Below are 27258 nucleotides of genomic sequence, written 5' to 3' on the forward strand. Positions count from 1 at the left end.
TCAGACAAATACCATGTGATATCACTTATATGTGGAATCTAAAATATGATACAAATGAACTTATTTACAAAACAGAAACAGACTCACAGACATAGAAATCAGACTTATGGTGACCAAAGGGGAAAGAGGGTGGGGGAGGGATAAATTAGGAGTTTGGAATTAGCAGATACAAATTACTATATATAAAATAGATAAACAGTAAGGTCCTAACATATAGCACAGGGAACTATGTTCAGTATCTTCTAATAAACCATAAAGAAAAAGAATCTGAAAAAGAATATATATGTGCGTGTGTGTGTGTGTATATATATATATATACACACATATATAACTGAATCACTTTGCTGTACACCAGAAATTAACACAATGTTAATCAACTATACTTCAATAAAAAAAATTAAAAATAAACAACTCAGGGACTTGCCTGGTGGTCCAGTGACTAAGACTCTGCACTCCCAATGCAGGGGGCCCAGGTTCCTCCCTGGTCAGGGAACTAGATCCCGCATGCCACAACTAAAGATCCCTTGTGCTGCAACTAAGACCCCATGCAGCCAAATAAATAAATAAATAAATATTTTTTAAAAACTCAATTTAAAAATGGGGAGAAAAAGAGAAAGATTCATTGCAAAAGGCCAATAAAAAATTAAGGACACTGGAGGTACCTGAAACAAAAGATAATAGGACCAGCATGACTCTTCCTGTTCCCCTCTATCCTTCTTTACCTGGGTACTCACATTTTACTAATTCTCTGAACTGCCTTTTTATTCTAAGAGACTAGTAAACTGTTATTTTTTTTTAAATTTATTTTTGTCTGCGTTGGGTCTTTGTTGCTGCGCGCTGGCTTTTCTCTAGTTGCGGCGAGCGGGGACTACTCTTCGCTGCGGTGCGTGAGCTTCTCATTGCGGTGGCTTCTCTTGTTGCAGAGCACGGGCTCTAGGCGCGCGGGCTTCAGTAGTTGTGGCACGTGGGCTCGGTAGTTGTGGCTCGCGGGCTCTAGACCTTAGGCTCAATAGTTGTGGCACATGGGCTTCATTGCTCTGCAGCATGTGGGATCTTCCCGGACCAGGGCTCGAACCCGTGTCCCCTGCACTGGCAGGTGGATTCTTCACCACTGCGCCACCAGGGAAGCCCAACAGTTATTTTTAAAAATGAAAACTGCCCAAGATTGCAGGCCATCCTCCTCAGGTATCTTCTACTCCTTAGTCAAAGACTGAACTAAGGGCCATAGCTAAAGGGTTTCCTAAACCCAGGGAGGATCCCAAGAGTTTTTTGAAGAATTTAGAATCCTTACTGGGGCCTATGACCCGGGGCTGCCAGATCTTTATCAGCTTGTGCCCGGGATGGTGGGACCTGGGGAAACCCAAAAACGGATACGGAAAGCAGAATGGCAAAACCCCGAGGATGATGATTGAGAGCCTCAACCAAAAAAAAGCTCGCAAAAGAGCCACCGACCTTTTACAAGCCATTCCTAGAGTCTTCCCTGCACTAATTGTTCTACTCTTCAAACATTCAAACAAAAGAAAGAATGCTTGTCCTGAGGCATTCCGGATTTCATATAATAAATGATGTCACCTAAGCTGCTCCAGCTGCCCTGTTTGTAAACAGAATATCTCTTGAGATTAGTGGATTAATAAAAAAGGCAGAAAATTAAATGGGAGGCCACTGACCTGACTGAACTCGTGACCATAGCTGAGCACTTTGAAAGGACTTTGAAACAAGATGGTAAACAAAGATCTGATGCATTATTGGCCTTATAACTACAACAGCACCAAGACCAGACCTCAGATAATACTTGGGCCTCCCACATCGCATCCTGCTAGGTCCATCATTAGAATGCCCACCCAAGAAGCAATGTCTCACTTGTAATCAGTTGGGACACTGGAAAAGAAAAATTGTCCTCAAAGTCCTATACAAATTCCTCAATATCCACGCAAATGTCCCTAAGAGAGAACACTCATTTGGGCCTCTTCCAAAACTGATGGGGGGCTCTGAGGGACCCGCTGGTAACTGCTACCAGCCATACCCTTAAACAGCCCAGGGGAAACAAAAATTAAAATTGATGGAAACCTTGCCAAATTCTGGTAGCTCCTGGGCTGCACTCTCCACTTTAAACCCCACTCTCATAGGACAACAAATCCTGTGAAAAAAAGGTTTCCATCTAATAAAGTTCAGGGAGAATTTCTATCTCAAGCAATGCAAAATGATTATGGGTAAAGCATTATTTTTTGCTGTGTGACACAGCCCCAGTGGATGTATTAGGTAGAGATCTCTTTTCTAAATGAAAAGGACTGATATGTTTTGCTTCCCATGGAGACTCCACCTTAGAATTTCCTGACCAACTTCAACCTGATCTTATATGTTTTTTACAATTTGTCCTTGGTTTGCAAGAAGAATTCCAACAGAAGTCCCCTGATTTAATCGAGGTGCTCAAAAATCTGTGGGCTACTTCTAATACTGATGTTGGTGGAATAAAAAGTATAAAGCCTGTACATATTCAGATAGATATGGCTAAACTTCTTCCTAAATGGCCTCAGTGTCCATTAAAGCCTGAGACTGTACAAGGCCTCACACCTTGTCACATAGCAAAAGACTTAATCACGCTGAGGCTGGTCATTTCTCTACCGGCCCCTGCAAACACGCAGATCCTCCCAGTATAGCTAATGGGCGGGATGATGATTTGTCCAGGACTTGAGAACTGTTAACAAGATAGTTGTTCCCTGTTTCCCGGTGGTTCCAATCCTGCACATTCTTCTATCACAAGTTCCGCCAGACTCAGAAGGGTTCACTGCTGTGGACCTTTGCTCAGCCTTTGTCAGCATCCCTGTGGACCCCAACAGCCAGTATCTATTCATCTTGACTTGGAACCATCAACAATATACCTGGACAGTCACGCTTCAAGGGTTCACTGAGGCCCCCTCCTGTTCCTCCCAAGGGCTCCACTGAGATGTAAGACCCTCCAGTGTCAGGAAATCAACCTTCTACAGCATGTAGATGACCTCTTGCTGTGCTCAGCTACCAAAGGGGCGCCCATAAAGCATTCCACTTATTTGCTGTAAGTAAAAGTTACAATTATCTCTAGACACTGTTCATTACCGAGTCGTAATGTAAGCTCTTGGGGAATCCAGCTATCTCCAAAGATGATTAAACTAAACCAAGGACTTCCTAGGCCCACAATTAAGTGACAGCTTTGTGGCTTTCTAGGCCTAGCTGACTATTTATTGCCTTACAGTTTCCTAATTTTTCCCTATTAGCTTCCCCTTTCTATGAACTTAGTAAAATTTCTGTCCCTGAACCACTTCCATGGGAAAATAAACATGAGTAGGCCTTTCTAAGACTAAAACAAGAACCTCCTGTCCTAGGGCTACCTCACTATTCAAAACCTTTCACCTTATCTGCGCAGGAGAGAGAGAACCAGGCCCTGGGAGCATCGAGAGCCTGGTGATAAACACAGGCCTGTCACAGCATCAGCTTGATTCCATTTTTCCTGCCACTCCAGCTGTCTTAAGGCTGTAGCCACAGCTGCAAAGTTAGTAAAGCCTCAGAGGATCCAACCCTAGGAAATGATGTTTATTTACAAATTCTTCACACTGGCCAAAGTCTTCTTAATTCTGAGCTGACCCAACATTTCTCTGCAAGCAGACTGGCCTGTGAGATCCTTCTGTTCTCACTGCCTAATCTGTACCTTAAACACTGCAACATCCTTAATCCTGCTATGTTACCACTTCTACCTGATGAAGGTGAGCCCCATGACTGCACGGTAATAACATCCCATTTTGTGACACAACGTTCTGATTTACAGACACCCTGTCGAGTAATCCTGATCTAATTTTGTTTGTGGATGGTTCAGATTGTAAAAAAATGAGAAAGGCGATTTCCACACCGGTGATGCTTTTACTACCCAAAATGAACTACTTGAGAGGGAAAGTCTCCCACAAGCTAAATCAGCTCAATAAGCCAAGCTCTGTGCCAGTTATCAGGACAAACTGTTAATATCTGTACTGACAGCTGGTATGCCTTTGGTATTGTCCGTGATTTGGGAATGTTATGGAAACAAAGGGGTTTTCTTACATCCTCTGGGACCCCAATCAAACATGGATAACAAATAAACAACCTTCTTACTGCCATTCTCTTAGCTTCTGAAATTGCTATCATTAAAATTGAGGCTCACACTAAAAGGACTGAACCTGAATATCAGGGAGACACCCTGGCTGGCTTTCATGAGAAGGCCATAAAAGTCTATAAATGTTGTGGCACGGGACTTCCCTGGTGGCACAGCGGTTAAGAATCCTCCTGCCAGAGCAGCGGACATGGCTTCGATCCCTGGTCCTGGAAGATCCCACGTGCCGCGGAGCAACTAAGCCCGCAAGCCACAACTACTGAGCCCACGTGCCACAACTACTGAAGCCCATGCGCCTAGAGCCCGTGCTCCGCAGTAAGAGAAGCCACCGCAATGAGAAGCATGCGCACCGCAACGAAGAGTAGCCCCCGCTCGCCGCAACTAGAGAAAGCCCATGCGCAGAAACAAAGACCCAAGGTGGCCAAAAAAAAAAAAAAAAAAAGCTGTGGCACATGTGGATGAAGTCCATTCTGCCTCTATATTGTGACCTTTTGCTGCCAGACTTCCACCATGCTGATGTCCTTGCAACAGAGCAACAATCTGCTCCTGAGTCAGAGAAATTAGGATTGACTGTGGTTGTAAATTCAATAAACAGTCAGAGTTATGGGGAAATCAAGTTGGCCACTTGTTTCTTCACAGCTTCCTGGCCAGTCCCGTTTTTCAGGTTTTGCATTCTTTCACTCACCATGGTGCATTTAAGATGACTCAAATTTTAAATAAACTTTGGTGGGAAGATGCCTATAAAATTGCAAAAACCGTTTACCAGCAATGTCTGACCTGTCAGGTCCCTAATCCTGGAAAAATTATCTTTGTTCCCAGAGGCCTCCGACCTCCTCCCTCTGGACCCTTTTACACCTGCAACTGGACTTCATTCAGTTGCCACCTAGAATGGGTTATCACTATGTTCTTGTCATGGTATGTATGTTTGCTGGATGGGTTGAAGCTTTTCCCTGCCACAAGGCTGATGCCCTCATAGTGGAAAATAAAACTTTTAGAAAATGTGTTTTCCACTTTGGGCAAACCTTCCACAAACTCCAGTGATCAAGGCACCCACTTCTCGGGGCGGGGGGGAAAATCATACGAGCCTTAGCAAAAACCCTGCAAAGTTTTGGGGGTCATCAGTGGCCCTATCAGCCTCAATCATCAGGCAAGATAGAACTAATGGGACCCTCAAACTTAAAATCTCTAAACTTGCTGAAACTACTGGACTCCCTTGGTCTAAGATGTTGCCTCTGGCCTTGCTGACTGTTTGTAATACACCCTTGGGGAAACATAAACTCACTCCACATGAGATAGTCACCGGTAGACAAATGTCCCTTGGTATACAACGGTCTGCTGATCCTTTGTTTCATGCTGATGTGATCAGCTACTGTAAGGCTTTAATGTCTTATGCTTAAAGCCTATCAACAGGTTAAAGAAGATTTCCTGTATTCCAATTCAAAAGATCGTGTTGGTCACAGTCTGGAGCCTGGTGACTTGGTATTCTGGAAACGTCATCAGAGGAAAACAGCCTTTGGACTCTGTTCGAAAGGACCTTACCAAGTGCTCCTGACCACTAACACTGCTGTGAAACTAGAGGGCATTGAGCCTTGGGTACGCACATCACAGCTAAGGAAGCCTCCACCTGACATCTGGTCCTGTACAGATGCTGGAGACCCCTGAACCAAACTATAAGAGAGAAGCAGCTGACTTCAAAGTAGACTGTTTCCACCCAAGACGCCAGATCAAGACTTCATACTTTAACTGAACATGAAATTTTTTTTCTTCTCTTTCTCTCTTTTACTCTGGCATTGGCTTGGAAAGATAACACTCTGATCTGTATCTCCCAGGCCATTGCTAAGGGGAGTAATCTTTCAGAATGCTCAATTTGTCTTCAAAGATTCTAATCTATCCATGATGCTAGAGACCCTCTGTGACCAATTTCTCTTCTATTTCCAATGTCACTGCAAACTACGATTGACCCCCATTTAGAACTCTCTTACTAAGTTCAACTCTTATCACCAGAACATCCTGTGCCTTGTTTTTCCCTTTGTCAAATCATAACTGTATGTACTCAATTAGACACAAATACCTACAAAAATCTTAGTACATTTGCAACCCCACGTTCCCATGATTATCTAAATCAGACTCCCCCCCAATCGCTAAGAGATCTCACCGGCAGTGCACATCTTTACAAAGCATTTAGGATGACTCTTTATTTCAGGCTAAGAGATTCTCTTCCCATATGTGCTGAAGACCTGACTGACCCCTGGCTTGGATGGGTAAATACAGCAAACCCTGTGAATGAGTCCATTAACAGTACCCAGAATGGTCTGCGCCTCAACATGCTTTGTCTCTCTCTGTGGTTGTTTTCATTCTCCCTGGGCCTATGTATGCCTAGATGCCTAGGGCACAGCCAGGCAATGCCTCTTAGGTTATCTAACTGTGCCTCTAACTTTCCACAAATGAGTTAAGTCATCTCATTGATTGACTTCCCTGGATTTACACCACTGAGTTAGAAAGGAATTATCAGAAGGTGTTCATGACTCAAGATTAGCTTCCTTTGGCAGGGCCATACTTCCCTGGTTATGAGTAAATACAAATGACAATATGATCAGGAACCCCTCCTTAACTCCTGAAGACATTGCAGATTCCATTGCTAAGACAATAGCTGCCCAATAAAGATCCTTAAACTCTCTGGTCAAGGTTCCTCTTCATAATAGGATAGCCCTTGATTATCTTCTAGCTGGACAAAGAGAGGTCTGTGCTGTGGTCAACACCACTTGCTGCACCTGGATTAACCCTTCTGGGGAAGCTGAGACTCGGTTATGTAAGACCACTGAGCAAGCCACTTGGCTTAGGAAGGTGACTCCTTCAATGGTTCTTTCTTTGACTTATTTGATTTTGATTGGTTTGGGTCTTAGAGACCATGGCTCGAAGTGCACTCCAAACATTAGGGATTATCTGGCTTATAATAATCATAGTCATCTCCCTGTTGTGTTGAATTCTCTCTAAGACTGGAATGTCAGAAGACGAACAAAGAGAATAGCCAACTTAAAAATCGTGGACCTGAAACCATGACCTATGGACATCACAGCGATGTAGGAAAAAATGGTGAATACCACACAGAGGATGGATAAAAGCTGTGAGAACTACAGAGCAGTAGCTAAGAGTGGTGCTAATGCCTTAAATTTTGATCTCATGTCTCAGTTATTCTGAAAGTCTGATCGAAAGCGGCGGTGGGGTGGGGGATAGTTTTAAAAGGAGACAGAAAAAATAAAAAATAAAATGGAATAAATAAAACAAAATAAAAAGGACACAGCAGGCCCCAAATAGAGTCACTTGTGCTAAACCCCACATCAGCAAACCAAGACTTATTACCTGAACTAACTTCAGTTCAACCCCCCAGGATTGTGACCTTTAACCAGTCTACCTGGAATTATCCGGTCAACACTAGTGAGCTGACCCAACTGCCAGGTCCTTCCATTCTCCTTAGGAAGGTGACCTTGCCTGAAACAATGCATTCTTTGCTAATAATTTCCTTTTTCCATCCCCTTTCTGCCTTTAAAAACCATTCCTTTCTACAGCTTGGGGAAGCTCCTTTTTATTGCTAGATGGGCTGCTGCCTGATTCATGAATTGTTGAATAAAGCCAATTTGACCTTTAAACTCATTCAGTAGAATTTTTGTTGTTTAACAACCTCATGCCTATACATTGCAGAGTGTACTGGCCGCTCCCCCTTACCCCTCCCACTCCAGCCCATAGAGGTGTTGACTGAAGAAGCCCCGCTGATCATGGCACTCCCCTTCCCCACTAAACCAAAACTTTCAATGTCTATTAGCACTAGGGTGACCAGATGTTCCGATTTGCCAGGGTCGGTGTTAATTCGTATCTGTTGTCCCAGCATAATTATTAATGGTGCCTCCTTTTATTCTCAAACGTGCCCTAATTTGGGTGATAAAAATGACATGTTCATCTTACTTATGACTATCTGAATGGAGCATAAACTCCCCACCTTCACAGACTGGCCTCAACCTTCCTTCCCAGATTTCCCCACCACTTCACACAGACCCCAATCTAACATCTTCCCAGTGGGCCTCCACCCAACTTGATAAACACATTATAATCCCCCCCCCCCCCCCCGCTTCTAGGCATTCGCTCAGACTATACCTGTCTCCTTTCTACCTGGCCTGAAAGAGCTTTCAAAGAGCCCCTGCGCTTGTCCATCCATGAAGACCTGGTTTAAGTTCCAGGATGAAGCCTCCTTAAGTGCTGATAAAGGCTTAGTCTAAATAAACCTCTTGTCAAGGGTTATCTAGGCTTCCTCTGACTTCCCAATGTCTCTCTTCTGTTTATCCTGGGTTGGAGGATGATCAGAGGAGTAATGTCAGGCACAGGGAGAATATCACAGGCTGTTGCAACGGGTCATGGGAGAGATTTGGGGCAAGCATGGGGCTGGCCAGGCAAGGAGTGGTGGTGAGATTCCTGCTGAATAAGAGACTGAAGTACCTGGGGTCTGGGAAACCTCTCTTGGGCACTGGAATTAGAGGGATGGAAAGGTTTTGTCTGGTCTTGTCAGTTTTACCCTGAATCTCATTGCAGACCAGCAGAACAAAAAGGCCATTTCTCAGGAACACCGTTACTGCCCCCATAACCATACCTCTCACCCCTACTTCTGTTTTTCTCCCTCCCAGCTCAATGTGGATTCCCCACAAAATATACGACTGCTGACTGTAATAAAAATATATTTTCTGAATTCCTAAAATAACATGTATTTCCATTTAACATTATGAGCCACACCTTTGGTTCACAAGAGCAATCAATGTCTTCTTAAAAATACAAAACATTTTTGTATCAATGATCCTTGCCAGGACCCTTACAAGATTCCAGGGAATTAAAGAGGAGAGAGACAACATTACTCATACATTGCAGGGGATTGATTTGGGGCTCACAGAGGGGGAGGGACCCAACCAAAGCTTTACATTTCAAAAGTAACAAAAATTCATGGCAGAGGATTTTTTAAAAAGTCAATAACTTATATGCAATATATATTTTTTTAATTATTAAATAAAAGCCGTTCCTTTTGGAATGAGGTTATCTCAGAATACATCTTAGGAAGATCAGGAGAATGAATCAAGCATTTTGAGGCTCTGGTTTGGTTTTAAAAGGTGAATATTTATGGCTTCAAAGTTTGGGATTTTTGGTCCAGGTACTTCATGGCATCCTGGACCCACTTCTCCTGGGGATCAACACAGAACTTCTTGGCCTGCTTGGTGCTGAAGCTGTGGGAGAGAGGGAAAGAACTTATTAAGGATCCTCTTTGAAACTTGTGCCAATTTAATCCTAAACCTTCCAGGACCATCTGCCATGGGATGAAGGGGTTACCATGGGAGCAGAGGAAGGAGATAGAGGAAGGATGGGATGCTGAGGGTCAGTGGCTGCTCTTGATGGCTCAGTAAAGCCATTCTTGCTCCTGACTCGAAGGAACTGGTATGACCTGAACAAACTTCCAGGCAGGGAGCTAGAGGGAAATTTTCCTGTTGTGAAAACTCATGGATTGGATTATAGAGATGGAACTCTCTAAAGGTAAGGCTCTAGGTAACTCTAATGCAGTTTCAAGAGCTCTATCCCCCAGAAATGGAATTTTGGGCTGGGAGAGGGTAGGTTTTGTCTACTTACATCACAGCTCTCTGGGGACATTTGCTGTCGGTGATTCTTCTGTAGCTCTGCAGTCGCTGAAAGGAGATCTTCCTTCTGGCCACATTAAAGCAGCAGACGGTTGGGACAGAAGCTGAACCGGGGAGAAATGAATAGAAAGACTGAGCACTAATGATATGTAGATAATTTTTAAGCATGACTTTGTAAGGAAAGAAATTTCAGGAAGGCAAGGAAATGTAAGAGATGGAGGCAGAACCCATCTGCTCTGAGGTCCTGTACCTCTGCCTTTGATTTGGTGTCCCCAGCTGTACAGTAGGGACCCATCGCTACAGGCAAGAATACGGAAAAAGCTTGGTCAATGCAATAAGCTCCAACTTTGTCATTACGAACAGCTATGTCACTAAGTGATAGTCATAATACTGTTCATCAGATACTCTCCATTCTCTGTTTTCTGGACGCATGGTAGACTTGCAAGTCTTGGCCACTTTTGGTTGATTGGAACCATTAACGAGTTTTGAGCAATAAGTGAGAAGACAAAGTGACAAGTATCATTTCTAAGGTAGCTTTTGTAATTGTCAGTGCAAGACCCTTGAGAGCTTTCTTTTCCTTCATTACAGTAAGCAGTGATGTTCCCAATCCATCAATTGCCCCATCAATCCAGAGTCCTGAGCATATGAAGTAAAAGCTCTAGCCAATACATTATAGATAGTTAGTATGAGTAAGAAATTAACCTTTGTTGTTTTAAGCCATTGATAATTTAGGATTGTTTGTTGCCACAGCATGCATTGTCTTATTCATACTGATACATGCAGTAAATCTAAGCCATCAGAGGATGAAAACATGAGTTATGATACAAACATATAGATACAATCACAACACGTCACCTTGAGAGATTCCCCTGGGACCTCATTCCCTTCCTCTAACCACTGTTTCTGAAAACTGTCTGGGGATCCAGTAAAATTTTGGGGTGTACAGTCAAAGCATTATTTTTTCTCTCCACGACTGACAAAAATGCCCCCTGTGCCTGCAATAAGAGAGGGTCTTTCTTTTGTGTGCCCCCATCCCCAAGCATGAGAAGGCAGCCAGATTATGGATGGACACAACATCACTCTCAGTACTCATGTCAGGAAAGAATGTGGGGACAGACCTCAGTAACCTGGGTTTCTAGTTCTGGCTCTTTCTCTGATTGTGAGGTCGGGGTTCTTCTTGTCACTCATGGGACCCGTTTTCCCGTCTTTAAAATGAAGGGGTCTGCAGCAAGTCTCTGCAGATTCTTGCTGATCTGACAGTTCTGGTGGTGATCAGCTTTGCTGTAGAGAGAGAAGGGACTTACCTGGCTGAGCCAGCACCTGGGTGCTGAAGACGGCTGCTGCGAGCAGCAGACACAGAAGTGCTGCAGAGACCTTCATGTTGAGGGGGGAGGTTACCAGCTTCAACCTGAGAGCTGTTGGTTTCTGGGTTTGTCTCAGCCTCTCTGCAGCTCTGGCTGCTCTGTATGCCTTTTAAAGACAGCACAGGGCGTGGGAGCTTCCAGGGAAACCTTTGCTTGGCTAGGGTCATGAACAAATCATGACAAAGGCAGGTCCTGAATTGCTGTTCTGGATTCCATCAAGTTAACAGGACATAAGAGGCAACCTTGGGGGAGGGGACGACACATTTTTCATTCATGCATGTTTTTGGAATGACTGAACACAAATGGTAACCTAGAGGGTCATTTTTACAAGCTCTGCTTTCTCTGAAATGAGCCTTCTGCAGTGGGGGAAGAGTCAGGGAGACCAACGGCATGAAGAGATGAGGAGATTCAAGCACCTTCCCTCGTCCCTTTGTTCACATGGTGGTCTTTAGGATTTTAGAGGCCAGAAAGGGGCCCTAAAACTTCTGCTAGGCTCCCAACCAAGTGCAGAGAGATCTCAGCAGCTCTGAACATTGCTTGGTCTCTGGGAACCCAGGAATTGTAGCACATGAGAAACTCACCCCATAATTCAATCTAGTGGTCACAGAATCTTAGTGCCCTGGAATTTTAGTGTTATAGGACATCAGCACTGAATATTTCTTATTTATCTTGACTTCCTGTGCATTCTTTACTCAGCTTTGTTAAGGAAATTTGACAAATAAAGTTTGTATATATTGAAGGTGTACAGTATGATGGTTTGATATTCACATGCATTATGAAATGATTATTGCAATTAAGTTAACTCACACATCCATCACCTCCATCACCACACATAGTTAACTTTTTGGGGCATATGCATGGTGAGAACACTTCAGATTTACTCTCTTAGCAAATTTCAAGTATATAATATGGTATTATTAACTAGAGTCACCTTGCTGTATATTAGACCCCCAGAACTCATTCATCTTATAACTGAATGTCTGTAGACTGTGACAAACATCTCCCCAGAAATACAAATCAAAACCATAATGAGGTATCACTCCACACCTCTTAGGATGGCTTTTATAAAAAAGACAAGGCACAGTAAGTGTTGGTGAGGACGTGGAGAAAAGAGAACCCCTGTACACTATTGGTGGGAGTGGAAATTGGTGCATCTCCTATGGAACACAGTATGGAGGTTCCTGTGCATTTCTAAACTATTTGCTTAGCCGCTAAAGCCTTTTCCAAATGGAATCAAATAGCCAAAGCTTGTTCATCAAATACACTGTAGTGGATTGGGTCTGTTTGAAGCATAATAGGTGGCCCACATGCCCTCACACCCCAAGGATTCAAGGAACACGTTTGGAAAACCAGCAATCTAGTTCAACCTCACTCCCTGAGCACACATTGCAGACGAGGTGCCCAATGGCTAAAAATATCAAAAAGAAAGAGGAGACAAGAACCCACATGTATCCTCTTCGTGCACAACACTAGGCCCTCTAGGAGGAGATGGTGCAAGGGGAGGTCATTATTAATGGGGTCTTTTAATGAGGTCCTTAATTAAAGTCTTTAATGGGGTCACTGCGGTGAATACAGAATTGAATACTGGTATGGAGGGACTGCAAGGCCCTTTCCGGGCTTTTCCTTTACACTCCCATATCAGATTGGTACAGGTGGCACAGAGAGGTGTGTTGAGAAGGACTCTGAGGGCTTGCCTTGCATTAGTAGACGACAGTGATGTGGCTGACTGGTCATGTCCATCATGGACACGAGATTAAGAGAGTTCACTTACTGGCCTACGTGGTCTCTCAGCTCCCATCTAGAGTAACTGGTCTACAAGTACCTAAAAAGGAACCAAGTAGAGACCAGGAAATCTGGGTTTTCCTTGTTCTTTCCTGCTCAGCTCCAGATGAAGTTGTCTAGCGTGGTCTCTGGAATCAGGATCCTGAGTTTGGGTGATGGCTCTGCCACTAATTAGCTTTGATACCATGGACAACTCACTGGCCACTCTCTGCTAGGTTAAGATGGGAATAATAATCATGCCTACCTTAGAGAATTGTTGGGTGAAACAAAGGAGTTAATATATATATAAAGTGCACTGTGGAGTGACCACTCTGCTACTCTGTAAGTGGAAATTCCTATATATTAGTATTTAGAAAGGGGGCAGATTTTGTGGGCCAGGGGATGCTAGAGAAGGACCTTGAGTCTGGCCAGATGGTTTCATCAACATCTTCTCTCCAATTTTCCCAACTGTTTCCAAATAAAGGCATGTTAGGGACACTCTCCAAGAATGCTTGAGTTACACTAGTGGAGGAACAAAGCCCTTCAAAGCTGTGTCAGTATAACAAGTTTGGCACATTCAAACATGCTTGGCTGTCAAGGTTGAGTGATTATGTTCTCTTAGGAGGAATAATTTCATAACTCTCCTGGGTTTTTAGAGGGTCCTATTAGCAAGGAACTTTACATTCCTGTGTTTCCCTCCAAAGCTCTGGATTTCATCTGGATCAGAGAAACCTCAGTAGGTAGAAATAAACTAGATCTTTAAACATTTAAGTTCAGCAGCTGTTTTGTCCAGTTGCCTGGCTGGCTCTTACAGGTGGGGACAGCTTCACCGGCTGTCGCGCCTCTCTTCCTTGGAAATTCGTCACTCAGTGGTGACGTGAGCTGGATCCATTACTTGCCTCTGGCCTGGAGCCTGATAAATGTGGGACTTTGGTCAGGAATGACTCTGAGTGACGGGCAGAACGTGGCTCCTCACGTTAACAAATGAAATCTTTAACAAATGAAACCTGACCTTCCTGACGGTTTTCCAAAGAATGACTGATGATCAGTGGCCAAGGATCCCAGGAAGCCAGACTCCTTGTTTGTTTTGCAGCTCTGCTCCAGATTTCCTCTAATAATGCAAAGTTATACACAGAATTGAAAGAGACATTAACATTCATTTTATTCCCATCCTTTCTTAAAAAAAAAAAAAAAGAATAGAGACCTTAAGCTTGGGGACCACTAATAAAATCCCTAAGGCAACGTGGTGTGTTTTATTTTTTTATTTTTGTTGTTTTTTTAACATCTTTATTGGAGTATAATTGCTTTACAATGGTGTCTTAGTTTCTCCTGTATAACAAACTGAATCAGCTATACATTTACATATATCTCCATATCTCCTCCCTCTTGCTTCTCCCTCCCACCCTCCCTATCCCACCCCTCTAGGTGGTCACAAAGCACTGAGCTGATCTCCCTGCGCTGTGCAGCTGCTTCCCACTAGCTATCTATTTTACATTTGATAGTGTATATATGTCCATGCCACTCTCTCACTTCGTCCCAGCTTACCCTTCCCCCTCCCCGTATCCTCAAGTCCATTCTCTAGTAGGTCTGTGTCTTTATTCCCGTCTTGCCCCTAGGTTCTTCATGACCATTTTTGTTTGTTTGTTTTTGTTTTTGTCACTGTTGTCTGTCTGGCTAGAAGACTACCTCCGTGAGGGTGGGGCTGTGACCAGCCACTGCTACACCCCAGGACCACTGCATCTATTGAGATGATCATATGGTTTTTCTCCTTCAGTTTGTTAATATGTTTCATCACATTGATTGATTTCCATATATTGAAGAGTCCTTGCATTCCTGGGATAAACCCCACTTGATCATGGTGTATGATCCTTTTAATGTGCTGTTGGATTCTGTTTGCTAGTATTTTGTTGAGGATTTCTACACCTATGTTCATCAGTGATATTGGCCTGTAGTTTTCTTTTTTTTGTGACATCTTTGTCTGGTTTTGGTATCAGGGTGATGGTGGCTTCGTAGAATGAGTTTGGGAGTGTTCCTCCCTCTGCTATATTTTGGAAGAGTTTGAGAAAGATAGGTGTTAGCTCTTCTCTAAATGTTTGATTGAATTCGCCTGTGAAGCCATCTGGTCCCAGGCTTTTGTTTGTTGGAAGTTTTTTAATCACAGTTTCAGTTTCAGTGCTTGGGATTGTCCTGTTTGTATTTTCTATTTCTTCCTGGTTCAGTCTCAGAAGGTTGTGCTTTTCAAAGAATTTGTCCATTTCTTTCAGGTTGTCCATTTTATTGGCATAAAGTTGCTTGTAGTAATCTCTCATGATCCTTTGCATTTCTGCACTGCCAGTTGTTACTTCTTTTTCATTTCTAATTCTATTGATTTCAGTCTTCTTCCTTTTTTTCTTGATGAGTCTGGCTAATGGTTTATCAAATTTGTTCATCTTCTCAAAGAACCAGCTTTTAGTCATATTGATCTTTGTGATCGTTTCCTTCATTTCTTTTTAATTTATTTCGGATCTGATCTTTATGATTTCTTTCCTTCTGCTAACTTTGGGGGTTTCTTTGTTCTTCTTTCTCTAATTGTTTAGGTATAAGGTTAGGTTGTTTATTTGAGATGTTTCTTGTTTCTTGAGTTAGGATTGTATTGCTATAAACTTCCTTGTTAGAACTGCTTTTGCTGCATCCCATAAGTTTTGGGTCATCGTGTTTTCATTGCCATTTGTTTCTAGGTATTTTTTGATTTCCTCTTTGATTTCTTTGGTGATCTCTTCGTTATTCAGTAGTGCATTGTTTAGCCTCCATGGGTTTGTATCTTTTACAGTTTTTTTCCTGTAATTGATATGTAGTCTCACAGTGTTGTGGTCGGAAAAGATACTTGATACGATTTCAATATTCTTAAATTTACCAAGGTTTGATTTGTGACCCAAGATATGATCTATCCTGGAGAATGTTCCATGAGCACTTGAGAAGAAAGTGTATTCTGCTGTTTTTGGATGGAATGTCCTATAAATATCAATTAAGTCCATGTTGTTTAATGTATCATTTAAAGCTTGTGCTTCCTTATTTATTTTCATTTTGGATGATCTGTCCATTGGTGAAAGTGAGGTGTTAAAGTCCCCTACTATGATTGTGTTACTGTCGATTTCCCCTTTTATGGCTGTTAGCATTTGCCTTATGTATTGAGGTGCTCCTATGTTGGGTGTATAAATATTTACAATTGTTCTATCTTCTTCTTGGATTGATCCATTTATCATTATGTAATGTCCTTCTTTGTCTCTTGTAATAGTCTTTATTTTAAAGTCTGTTTTGTCTGATATGAGAATTGCTACTCCAGCTTTCTTTTGATTTCCATTTGCATGGAATGTCTTTTTCCATCCCTTGCTTTCAGTCTGTATGTGTCCCTAGGTCTGAAGTGGGTCTCTTGTAGACAGCATATATACGGGTCTTGTTTCTGTATCCATTCAGCCAGTCTATGTCTTTTGGTGGGAGCATTTAATCCATTTATATTTAAGGTAATTATTGGTATGTATGTTCCTATTACTATTTTCTTAATTGTTTTGGGTTTGTTATTGTAGGTCTTTTCCTTCTCTTGTGTTTCCTGCCTAGAGAAGTTCCTTTAGCATTTGTTGTAAAGCTGGTTTGGTGGTGCCGAATTCTCTTACCTTTTGTTTGTGTGTAAAGGTTTTAATTTCTCCGTCGAATCTGAATGAGATCCTTGCTGGGTAGAGTAATCTTGGTTGTAGGTTTTTCCCTTTCTTCACTTTAAATATGTCCTGCCACTTCCTTCTGGCTTGCAGAGTTTCTGCTGAAAGATCAGCTGTTAACCTTATGGGGGTTCCCTTGTATGTTATTTGTTGCTTTTCTCTTGCTGCTTTTAATATTTTTTTCTTTATATTTAATTTTTGATAGTTTGATTAATATGTGTCTTGGCGTGTTTCTTCTTGGATTTATCCTGTATGGGACTTTGTGTTCTTCCTGAACTTGATTAACTATATCTTTTCCCATATTAGGCAAGCTTTCAACTATTATCTCTTCAAATATTTTCTCAGTCCCTTTCTTTATCTCTTCTTCTTCTGGGACCCCTTTAATTTGAATGTTGGTGTGTTTAATGTTGTCCCAGAGGTCTCTGAGACTGTCCTCAGTTCTTTTCATCCTTTTTTCTTTATTCTGCTCTGCAGTAGTTATTGCCACTATTTTATCTTCCAGGTCACTTACCCTGTTTTTCTTTCTCAAGATTGTTTGACTATTCATGATCATTTGTGTTTCCATACAAACTGTAAAATTTTTTGGCCTCATTCTGTGAAAAATGCTATTGGTAATTTGATAAGGATTGCATTGAATCTGTAGATTGCTGTGAGTAGTATAGTCATTTTCACAATATTGATTCTTCCAATCCAAGAACATGGTATATCTCTCCACTTGTTTGTGTCATCTTTTATTTCTTTCATCAATATCTTATAGTTTTCTGGGTATAGGTCTTTTGCCTCCTTAGATAGCTTTATTCTTAGGTATTTTATTCTTTTTGATGCAATGGTAAATGGGATTGTTTCCTTAATGAGGTATCACCTCACACTGGTCAGAATGGCCATCATCAAAAAAATCTACAAACAATAAATGCTGGAAAGGGGGTGGAGAAAAGGGAACACTCCTACACTGTTGGTGGGAATGTAAACTGGTACAGTCACTATGGAGAACAGTATGGAGATTCCTTAAAAACTAAAAATAGAGCTACCATATGATCTAGCAATCCCACTCCTGGGCATATATCCAGAGAAAACCATAATTTGAAAGGATACATGCACCCCAATATTTACTGCAGCACTATTTACAATAGCCAGGATATGGAAGCAAGCTAAATGTCCATCAACAGAGGAATGGATAAAGAAATTGTGGTGCATATATACAATGGAATATTATTCAGCCATAAAAAGGACAAAATAATGCCATTTGCAGCAACATGGATGGACCTAGAGATTGTCATACTGAGTGAAGTAAGTCAGAGAAAGACAAATATCATATGATATCACTTATCTGTGGAATCTAAAAAAAGGCTATAAATGAACTTATCTACAAAACAGAAATAGAGTTACAGATGTAGAAAATAAACTTATGGCTACCAGTGGTGTAAGAGAGGGAGGGATAAATTGGAAGATTGGAATTGACACATACACACTACTGTATATAAAATAGATAACTGATAAGGACCTACTGTACAGCACAGGGAGGGAAGTCTACTCAATACTCTGTAATGGCCTATATGGGAAAAGAAACTAAAAAAGAGTGGATATATGTATATGTATAACAGATTCATTTTGATGCACACCTGAAACTAACACAGCATTGTAAATCAACTATACCCCACTAAAAATTATAAAAATAAATAAATAAATAGATAAATAAAAACCCTTATATTTAAAAGTCTTGTATTTAAAAGACTCTTATTGTTCATTATATTATCTCATATAGTCCTTTTGGAGCAATCAACTTCAATCTTTCATACAAAGGGTAAAACTGATGCACAGAATGCTGGAAGTATTTTCCTGAGCCATTGGTCACGGTAAAGCTAGCCTATGCTTCAACGATAACAATCATGAAAATCTCAGTAGCTTATTGTAACATTTATTTTCTGTTTATGTCACAGCCTGATATTGGTCAGGTTGCTTTGTCAAGAGTGCTCTCTTCTGAGGAGTGACTAAGATCCAGCTTGTTTGTAAATTACAGCCACCATCTGGAACGTGTGGCCTCCAAGTTCACTGAGGCAGGGAGAGAGAGAGTGGATAGATTGTGTAGGATGTTTCAAAGAACCAGGCATGGATGCAGTTTATATCACATCTGCCTACATCCTGTTGACCTTCATGCATCACATGACTCTAGTCTAAGTGCAAAGGAGGCTGAGAAATGAAGAGGAGCACATAAATTTTGATTAGGGCTGATCGTTTCTATCATAGTCTGTCCTTTGCTCACTTCCTTCTCAACATAGGTTAACACAATTAACCTATCCCCGAGAGAGAGACAACCCAAGGTCCTATGTAGTCATTGCATCAACCTAAATGTCCAGGATCTCTGGATGGCAGGTGATCCTCTCTGTCAGGTGAAGATACGGATATATTTTGTCCAGTGACCTATGAACTAAAAAGACAAACTCTTTGCCCCTAATGTAATATATCAAGTTTGCAGAGGACAGTCTACTTGCCATCAACACCCTCCTTCATGGAGGGGAAGATGGTAGACCCCAGTGGACAGTACTGTGTCTCAATCCTGCAGTCCTTCAGGCAGAGGTTGGAAAAGTCCCTCACCCTTGATGAGGCTTGATTCTGCAATCTGGGGAGTCTCTTTTGTCTTTCTGATCCTGGCTCCTGATTGCCTTTGTGAGAACCCTCCTTTTACATTATTCCCCTTGGCCACCTTTGAAGTGGATGTGGAAGAGAGACATGATCTTCTATGGGGGCTCTGCAGCCTTTGAAGACTGCTTGCTGCACTGTAGTGTTTGGAGCTTGTTTTCATCTTGAACTGTCAATGGCTTCTCTCTTTGTTTTTTTCTGTTTGTTTTTTTTTCCAGTCCAAGCCCATTCATTCACTGTTTTAATGGCAATATAGTATAATTCTCTTGATAACTTAGTAGGCTGATACCTTTCCACTCAGTCAATTTCATATGCCAACAACCACAGCCCAAGTTTATTTCTGGATAAACTTCTCAAATGGTTTCTGCTTTTTCTTCTCCCTCTCTCTCTTTCTCTTTCTCTTCCTCTTATTAATGGAGCTTGAAATGGCAAGGCTACAACTTCAATCTGATTCTGCCCTAAGTCACTTCATCCAACTAAGAGTTCTTTTTCTGAATTTTATTACTAAAATTCTTTTACTTTTTCCCCTTAAACTCCTTCTTTTAAGGTTTGGGACCCAGAAACAGATGGCTTTCCCAACAATCTCAGGTCCTGGATCTGGAGACTTTATTCTATTTCATTTCTACTTTAAAACCTGTCCATTCTTTTCTGAGCTCATCTCTTTCTTGCAATACTTTAACAAATGAAGACAAAAACAACCAATATATGACTAATGTATATTTTTCATACTCTCTCCTTGGCGCTACAGTTTCAGCAGACAGGACCTCACAGCTTTGACCCTTTGTAACATGAACCTCCATCTCTTCAACCTGAGATATTAGCTTCCTTGCTGCTGCTGCTGAATGTCTAATCAATACCACACATTTTAGGTTTTTAATGGCAAATCAGTGAGGTAGAGGGGAGAGGAGCGCCCTGTAGTTTTTAGGGTACTGATGTGATGTGAGGTGTCCAAAGGTCTGCATTTAAATCCCACTTTTATTAAATTAATTAACTGAATTAATTCCATGTCACATTAAATTAGAATATTACTTTTAAAAATATAAAATATTATGGAAGAAAAACTATGATTCAAATTATTACACAAAGCTCACATTCTTTAGAATTATAATAAAATTATCTCAGAATGCATCTTGGGAAGGATAGGGAATATAAATTAATTGTTTCTCAGGTGCCAGCTTGGCTTCAGTGCACCCATGAGTGTCAAAGCTTTGGTGTTTGAGTTTTCTTGTCCTGAGATCCTGGACCCATTTCTGCTTGGGGTCAGCACAGACCTCCTTGGCCAGTTTGGGCTTGAAGCTGTGGAGGGGAGGAGAGACGGCACAGTTAGATGGGGAGCCTTGAGTATTCAGGCCTGGGAGTGTAACCTACTGTATAGGAAACATGCCTGGCCCAATAGTCTGGATGATGGAGCTGCCCCAGGGATGGAGGAGGAGAAGGGGCCTTAGGAGAAGCAGCTGCCTTTGCTGGTCCAGGGGAAACCATCCTGGCTCCTGGATGAAGGAACTATAGAGCTGAACCAATGACTGGACAGGACCTGGGAGGGAGAAGTCTCTTTATTTTCTTGAATTCAGTTTTCCCAATGGAAAATTTCTAGAATTGGATTAGAGATGGTTTAAAGCATCTCCAGCTCAGTCTGATAATAACCCTATCCACTGCCCCAGGGGAAGAACTCAGGACCGAGGGTTGAACGTGGGTGGTCGTGGTCCACTCACATCACAGCTTCCTGGGGACACTGGCTGCTGATAATTCTTCTGTAGCTCTCCAGCTTCTGGATGGGGATCTACTTATTGGTGAGTCTATAGTAGCAGGTGGTTGAATGATTAATTCCTTCTTAGTGAAACAACAAAAGAAAGGCTACTTAGACTGTGTTCCGGGGCTTTCTGTTTATAAAGTAGAGAACCATAGAAGGAGGAGTCAAAGAAAAGGGAAACTGCCCATCCTAAACCCAGTGGTCTGCCCTCTGAGGTATTCCTTAAACTCTCCGTCTCACTTGCATGTGCTGTAAAGTGGGAGGGCACCATCACCAAATGAGAGGAGAAGAACTGACTGCAACTCTGGGCTGACATGCTTGGAGGGGCGAATAGAATATTACAATTCCTTAGGGCAAAAGGACCTCAGGTATGGGTCCTCTATTAGGCTCCAGCCAATCTATGCCCAGTCATGAATTTTCCTGATACCCACTGCCTCTGCAGAGATACGTCTCTGGAGTCCAGATTCTGGGTCTCCTCCTTTGCCCTCCACCATATCTGGAAATATTCTGCACACCCACTGGTACAGACCCTCTCTCTTTGATATCCTGGTCCCCAAACACTGCTGAAAGGAGCCAGGGTAGTAACTGCAGTAGGATCATGTTTCCAGAGCTGGAGTTCTGGAAGGAGCTGAATTTGGTGTCCACAGCTGGAATTCCCATCCCGGCTTTGCCCAGGAGAAGCCGTGCAGTCAGGCTTATTCCTTATCCTTCTCAGACTTTTCCGATCTTGTAAAAACAGTTGTTAAAGTGAGAGTGTGGATACCCCTCTGCTCTGAAGGCCCATCATGACCTAGAGACGGGGTGATGTGCTTCAAAGGGAAGAAGAGGGGGGCTTGCGTGGCTGAGCGAGCACCTGGGTGCTGAAGGCGGCTGTTGTGAGCAGTAGACACAGGAGGACTACAGAGACCTCTATGCTGGGGGGTGAGGACTTGAGCTTCACCATGGCAGTTGCTGGTTTCTGAGTTGGTCTCAGCCTCTCTTCCCCTCTGGTGGCTCTGCCTACTTTTTATAGAGAGCACACAGGAATAGGGAGAAAGTCAGTGGGTGAGAGGCCCTTATTCTTCTGGGTGAATCACAGGATGGAGTAATAAATCGGCCGAGCCATCACCCTGCCCTGAGGAAGCTGTTAGGAGATAGAGAAAAGTGTGAGTTGATGCTGGCCTGTTTTCCTTCTAAGATCAGGAGCGGTAGGGGAGGTAGGGGCTATACCAAGTCAGACCACAGGATGTGACCTCTGGCTATTATTAAGGGTCCTGTTTTTTTAAATAAAACACTTTCTGTAGAACAAGGCAGGAAGTAGGGATACCAAGGTCAAGGAGATGAAAGGAATTTCCCCATTTTCCTTTTAGGCTCCCGGGTGCAAGGCCAGGGAACGTAGACCATGTATCTTAATGTAAGGAGTGTGAAAGAATTTGCAGACACGTTTTAAAACCACTGTTTTAGCTTTCAACCTTACACTGTTGGGTGTGATGTTAGCTGTGGGCTTGTCATCTATGGCTTCTATTATGTTGAGGTATGTTCCTTTTATACCCCTTTTGTTGAAAGTTTTTATCATGAAAGGATGTTGTATTTCATCAAATGCTTTTTCTGCATCTGTTGAGAAAATCGTGGTTTTTATCTTTCATTCTATTAATGTGGTGTATCACATTTATTGATTTGTGCATGTTGAACCATAGTTATGTCTCAGGGATAAATCCACTTGATCATGGTATAAGATCCTTTACATGTGCTCTTGAATTCAGCTTGGGATATTTTGAGGATTTTTGCATTTATATTCATCAGGAACATGGGCTGTAGGTTTCTTTTCTTGTAGTGTTTAGCTTTGATATCGGGTAACGCTGGCCTTGTAAAATTAGTTTGAGAGTGCTTCCTTCTCTTCAAATTTTTGGAAGACTTTGTGAAAAATTGGCATTAATTCTTCTTTAAATGTTTGGTAGAATTCATCAGGGAAACCTTTTAGTCCTGGGCTTTTCTTTGTTAGAAGATTTTCGATTGCCCATTCAATCTCCTTACTTATTATTGGTCTGTTCAGATTTTCTATTTCTTCATGACTTGGTTTTGGTCGGTTGTAAGTTTCTAGGAATTGATCCATTACTTCTAGGTTATCTAATTTGTTGGTGTAAACTGTTGATGTAGTCCCTTATGACCCTTTGTATTTCTGTGGTATTGGTTGTAATGTCTTCTTTTTAATTTCTGATTTTATATTTATTTGAGTCTTCTATTTATTTGAGCCTTCTTTCTTCTTTTTCTTAGTTTTCTCAGTGTAACTAACTGTCAACTTTTGTTTATCTTTTCAAAAAACAAAAACCAACAGCTCTTAGTTTTGTTGATCTTTTCTGTTGTTTTTCTGGACTCAGTTTAATTTATTTCTGTTCTGATCTTTGTTATTTCCTTTCTTCTGCTAACTTTGGGCTGAGTTTGTTCCTCTTTTTTATAGTTTCTTAAGGTGTACAGTTAGGTTGTTTATTTGAGATCTTTTTTTTTTTTTCTTGATGAAGGCATTTATCACTATACACTTCCCTCTTAGAGTGTTTTTGCTGCATCCTATAAGTTTTGTTGTATTGTGTTTCCATTTCTACTTGTTTCAAGATTTTTTTTGGATCTCCCTTTTGATTCTTCATTGACCCATTGTTCAGGAGTGTGTTGTTTCATTTTCATATTTGTGAATTTTCCAGTTTTTCTCCTGTTATTGATTTATGGTTTCATACCATTGTGATCAGAAAAAATACTTGGCATAATTTCAATCTTTTAAAATTTGCTAAGACTTATTTTGTTATCTATAATATGATCTATCCTGGAGAATGTTTGGTGTGTGATTGAGAAGAATGTGTATTCTGCTGCTGTTGGATGAAATGTTTTGTATATGTCTGTCAGGTGCATTTGGTCTAAAGTATAGTTCAAGTCTAATATTTTCTTATTGATCTTCTGTCTGGATGATCTAGCCATTATTGAAAATGAGGTATTTAAGTCCCCTACTAATATTGTTGTCTATTTCTCCCTTTAGATCTGTTAGTATTTGCTTAATATATTTAGTTGCCTCAATATTGGGTGCATATGTGCTTATGATTGTTATATTCTCTTGATGAACTGACACCTTTATCCTTGTATAATGACCTTCTTTGTTTCTTCTTATAGTTTTTGGCTTAAAGTCTATTTTGTCTGATATAAGTATAGCTACTTCTGCTCCCTTTTGGTTTCTACTTGCATCAAATATCTTTTTTCACCCCTTCACTTTGAGCCTGTGTGTGTCCTTAAAGCTGAAGTGAGTCTCTTGTAGGAAGCATATAGTTGGGTCTTGTCTTTTTAATCCATTCAGCCACACTATGCCTTTTTTGGAGAATTTAATCCATTCACATTTAGAGTAATAATTGGTAGGTAAGGACTTAGGACTGCCTTCTTATTGTTTTCTTAACAATTTTGTAGTTCCCTTGAACCTTTCTTCCTCTCTCACTGCCTTCCTTTGTGAACTGATGCTTTTTCATAGTGGTATGCTTTGATTCCCTTCTCTTTATCTTTTATGTATCTGCTCTAGTTTTTTGCTTTGTGTTTACCATGAGGCTTACATAATATATCTTATAGACACAACAGTCTATTTTACACTGTTAACAACTTTACTTTGATTGCATAGAAAAACTCTACTCATTTATCCCCCTTTTATGTTTGTTATGTTACAATTAACCTTTTTGTGTATCATGTAACCATTAACAAATTATTGTAGCTATATTTACTTTTAATACTTTTGTCCTTTAACCTTTGTACTAGAGTTACGTGTAAAATCATATTACAGTGTTAGAGTATTCTGAATTTGACTATATGCGTACCTTTACCAGTGTATTGTATATTTTCATATAACTAATTAATGTCCTTTCATTTCAGCTTGGAGAACCCCTTTCAGCATTTCTTGTAAGGCAGGTCTAGAGGTGATAAACTCCCTCAGTTTTTGTTTATCTGGGAAAATCTTTATCTTTTCTTCACTTCTGAAGGACAACTTTTCCAGGTAGAGTGTTCTTGGTTGGCAGCTTTTTTTTTTTTCTTTCAGCACTTTCACTATAACATCCAACTCTCTTCTGACTGCAAGGTTTTTGCTGAGAAATCCACTGACAACCTTATGGGAGTTACTTTTTTAAGTTACAAGCTTCTTTTCTCTTGTACTTTTAAGATTCTCTCTGTCTTTGATTTTTGACTGTTTTATTACAACATGTCTTGGAGAAGATCTCTTTGAGTTTGTTTGGGAACCTATGAATTTCATGAACTTGAATATCCAAATCTGTCTCCAGATTTGTGAAGTTCTTAGCCACTATTTCTTTAAATAAGCTTTCTGCCCCCTTCTCCCTCTCTTCTCCTTCTGGGACTCCAATAATTCACAGATTGTTTCTTTTGACAGTATTCAATAGATCACAAAGTCTTTCTTCACTCTTTTTACTTCTTTTTTCTTTGTTCTCCTCTGACTAATAATTTCAAAGGTCTTGCCGTCTATTTCACAAATTCTTCTTGGTCCATTCTGCTGTTGATGGCATCTATTGTATTTTTCATTTCATTCATTGTATCTCCAGCCACAGAATTTTTAAAAATGATTTTCTATCTCCTTGTTAAACTTCTTATTTTGTTTGTGTATATATTTTTTGACTAATTTTGTTGAATTGTCTTTCTCCATGTTCTTGTAGCTCATTGAGATTCCTTTAAAAGGACATTTAAAATTCTTTTTCAGGTAAATAATAGATCTCAGTGTCTTTGGGTCAGTTACTGGAAGATTATTGTGATCCTTTGATGGTGTCACCTTTCCTCGACTTTTCATGTTCCTTGAAGTCTTGTGTTGCTTTCTTTGAATCTGAAGTAGCAGTCACTCCCTCTGGTCTTTACTGAGTGACTTCAGGAGAGAAATACCTCCTGTCAACCCTGCTAGGGATTTTGAGGTTCTCTCGGAACTTCTAAAAATATGCTTGCTCCATGCTTTAAGCTCCCCTTTGTGGCAGAATTCTTTAACTTGCATGCCTTCTCTCAAGCCTACCAAGTGCTTGACAGCCTCCTTTGCTTTCTCAAGGGCGGGGTTAAAGCCCAAGTAGATCTCTCCGTGAGGCACAGATTCAGGCCAGCTTTCTGCATGTGCTCTCTAGCTGTCTGCCAAAGCTCGCTCTTGCCATTGTCGGGAACACTCAGAGGGAGCCAGCCACAGGTTTGGTGTGTGTGTGTGGGTGAGGCTCATGGAGTGCTGGGGTGCCCGTGGGCCACTTAGGGGGATCTGCAGCTGAGATCTTGCAGGCTTCTCGGAGTCTGCAATGCAATTACTAGGATCTGTATCTTTCTAATGCCTCCCCAAAGTTCTATCTGCTGCTCTCCCAGCCTCTTCCTGCCCCCTAGTCATGTATGTAGTTCGGAATCAAGACTCTGTAAGGAGCAGGAAAGAAATGGGTTTCTGGGGCAGTGTCCACACAGCTGGGGAGCTGGGGAAGTTCACACACACAATCTCACTCCCTGCCCCCCAACCTCCCAGGAGAAAGCACAGCAGCTCAGAATGTCCTTCTTGGCACTGAGCTGTACCACTTTGGGGGAGGGGTAATGCAGGTAACATGAAACTGGTCCTGTTACGCTCTCCAATGCATCCAAACTTGGTGTTTTTGCTCCAACTGCGTGGTGTGCTGGAACATCTCCACTGGAAACCTGGACTTCCACAAAGACTCTCTCATCTGTGGGTAATTGGCTAAGACACTGTTCTCCAGGGGCTTCCAAACCACAGACAGGAGAGGCTGGTGCCAATTCATGGGCTACTGCAGATTTCACAGCTAGGACTTTGATCTATATGCTTTTGACCTGATGAATGGGTGGGCAAGACTCCTCCCAGGTCCCGTGGCATACAGTACTCGATCCCACAGCTCCAAAAAGGCATTTTTGTTTATGGATAACTGAAAAATTGTTGTTGTTGATGGGGAGATATGAGCAAGGGACATCTTATTTGGTCATCTTACTGACTTCACTCTTCTTTCCATTACTTTTTAAATTTTCTTGTGTTCCATAGTTTCTCGTGTACCATTTTATTTCCTCTTCTCTTTTATTGTATATTTTTGAATTATTGTCTTAGTGGGCACTATGAGGATTACTGCTATTATTGTAATTTGTAACAATCTAGTTCAGGTTAATACCATCTTAATTTCAATAGTATATGTGAACTTTGATCCTATATAGCTCTCCCGCTATATGCAGGGAAGATGAATGAAGGATCACAGAATCTGGCTAATGCCTATCACCTGCCCCTTCTCTCTCTCTCTCTCTCTCT

General features: G+C 41.4%; 1 protein-coding gene and 1 pseudogene across 2 annotated transcripts; both read right to left on the minus strand.

The window, feature by feature from the left end:
* Nucleotides 1–302: 302 nt before the first annotated feature.
* LOC309651258 (eotaxin-like) lies at nt 303–20357 on the minus strand. The gene is made up of 3 exons (XM_082443763.1): nt 11088–20357; nt 9776–9887; nt 303–9378 (listed from the first exon to the last, which is right to left on the minus strand). The coding sequence occupies exons 1-3, from the start codon at nt 11161–11163 to the stop codon at nt 9273–9275; spliced, it is 294 nt and encodes a 97-aa protein (XP_082299889.1). The 5' UTR covers nt 11164–20357; the 3' UTR covers nt 303–9272.
* Nucleotides 20357–27258, minus strand: LOC309651233 (C-C motif chemokine 8 pseudogene; annotated as a pseudogene). Its single transcript has 3 exons — nt 21802–27258; nt 20950–21017; nt 20357–20533 (listed from the first exon to the last, which is right to left on the minus strand). The product of its transcript is annotated as a C-C motif chemokine 8 pseudogene (transcript).

The sequence above is a fragment of the Balaenoptera physalus genome, assembly GCF_965194825.1.
Source record: "Balaenoptera physalus genome assembly, chromosome: 20".
NCBI classification, from domain to species: domain Eukaryota; kingdom Metazoa; phylum Chordata; class Mammalia; order Artiodactyla; family Balaenopteridae; genus Balaenoptera; species Balaenoptera physalus.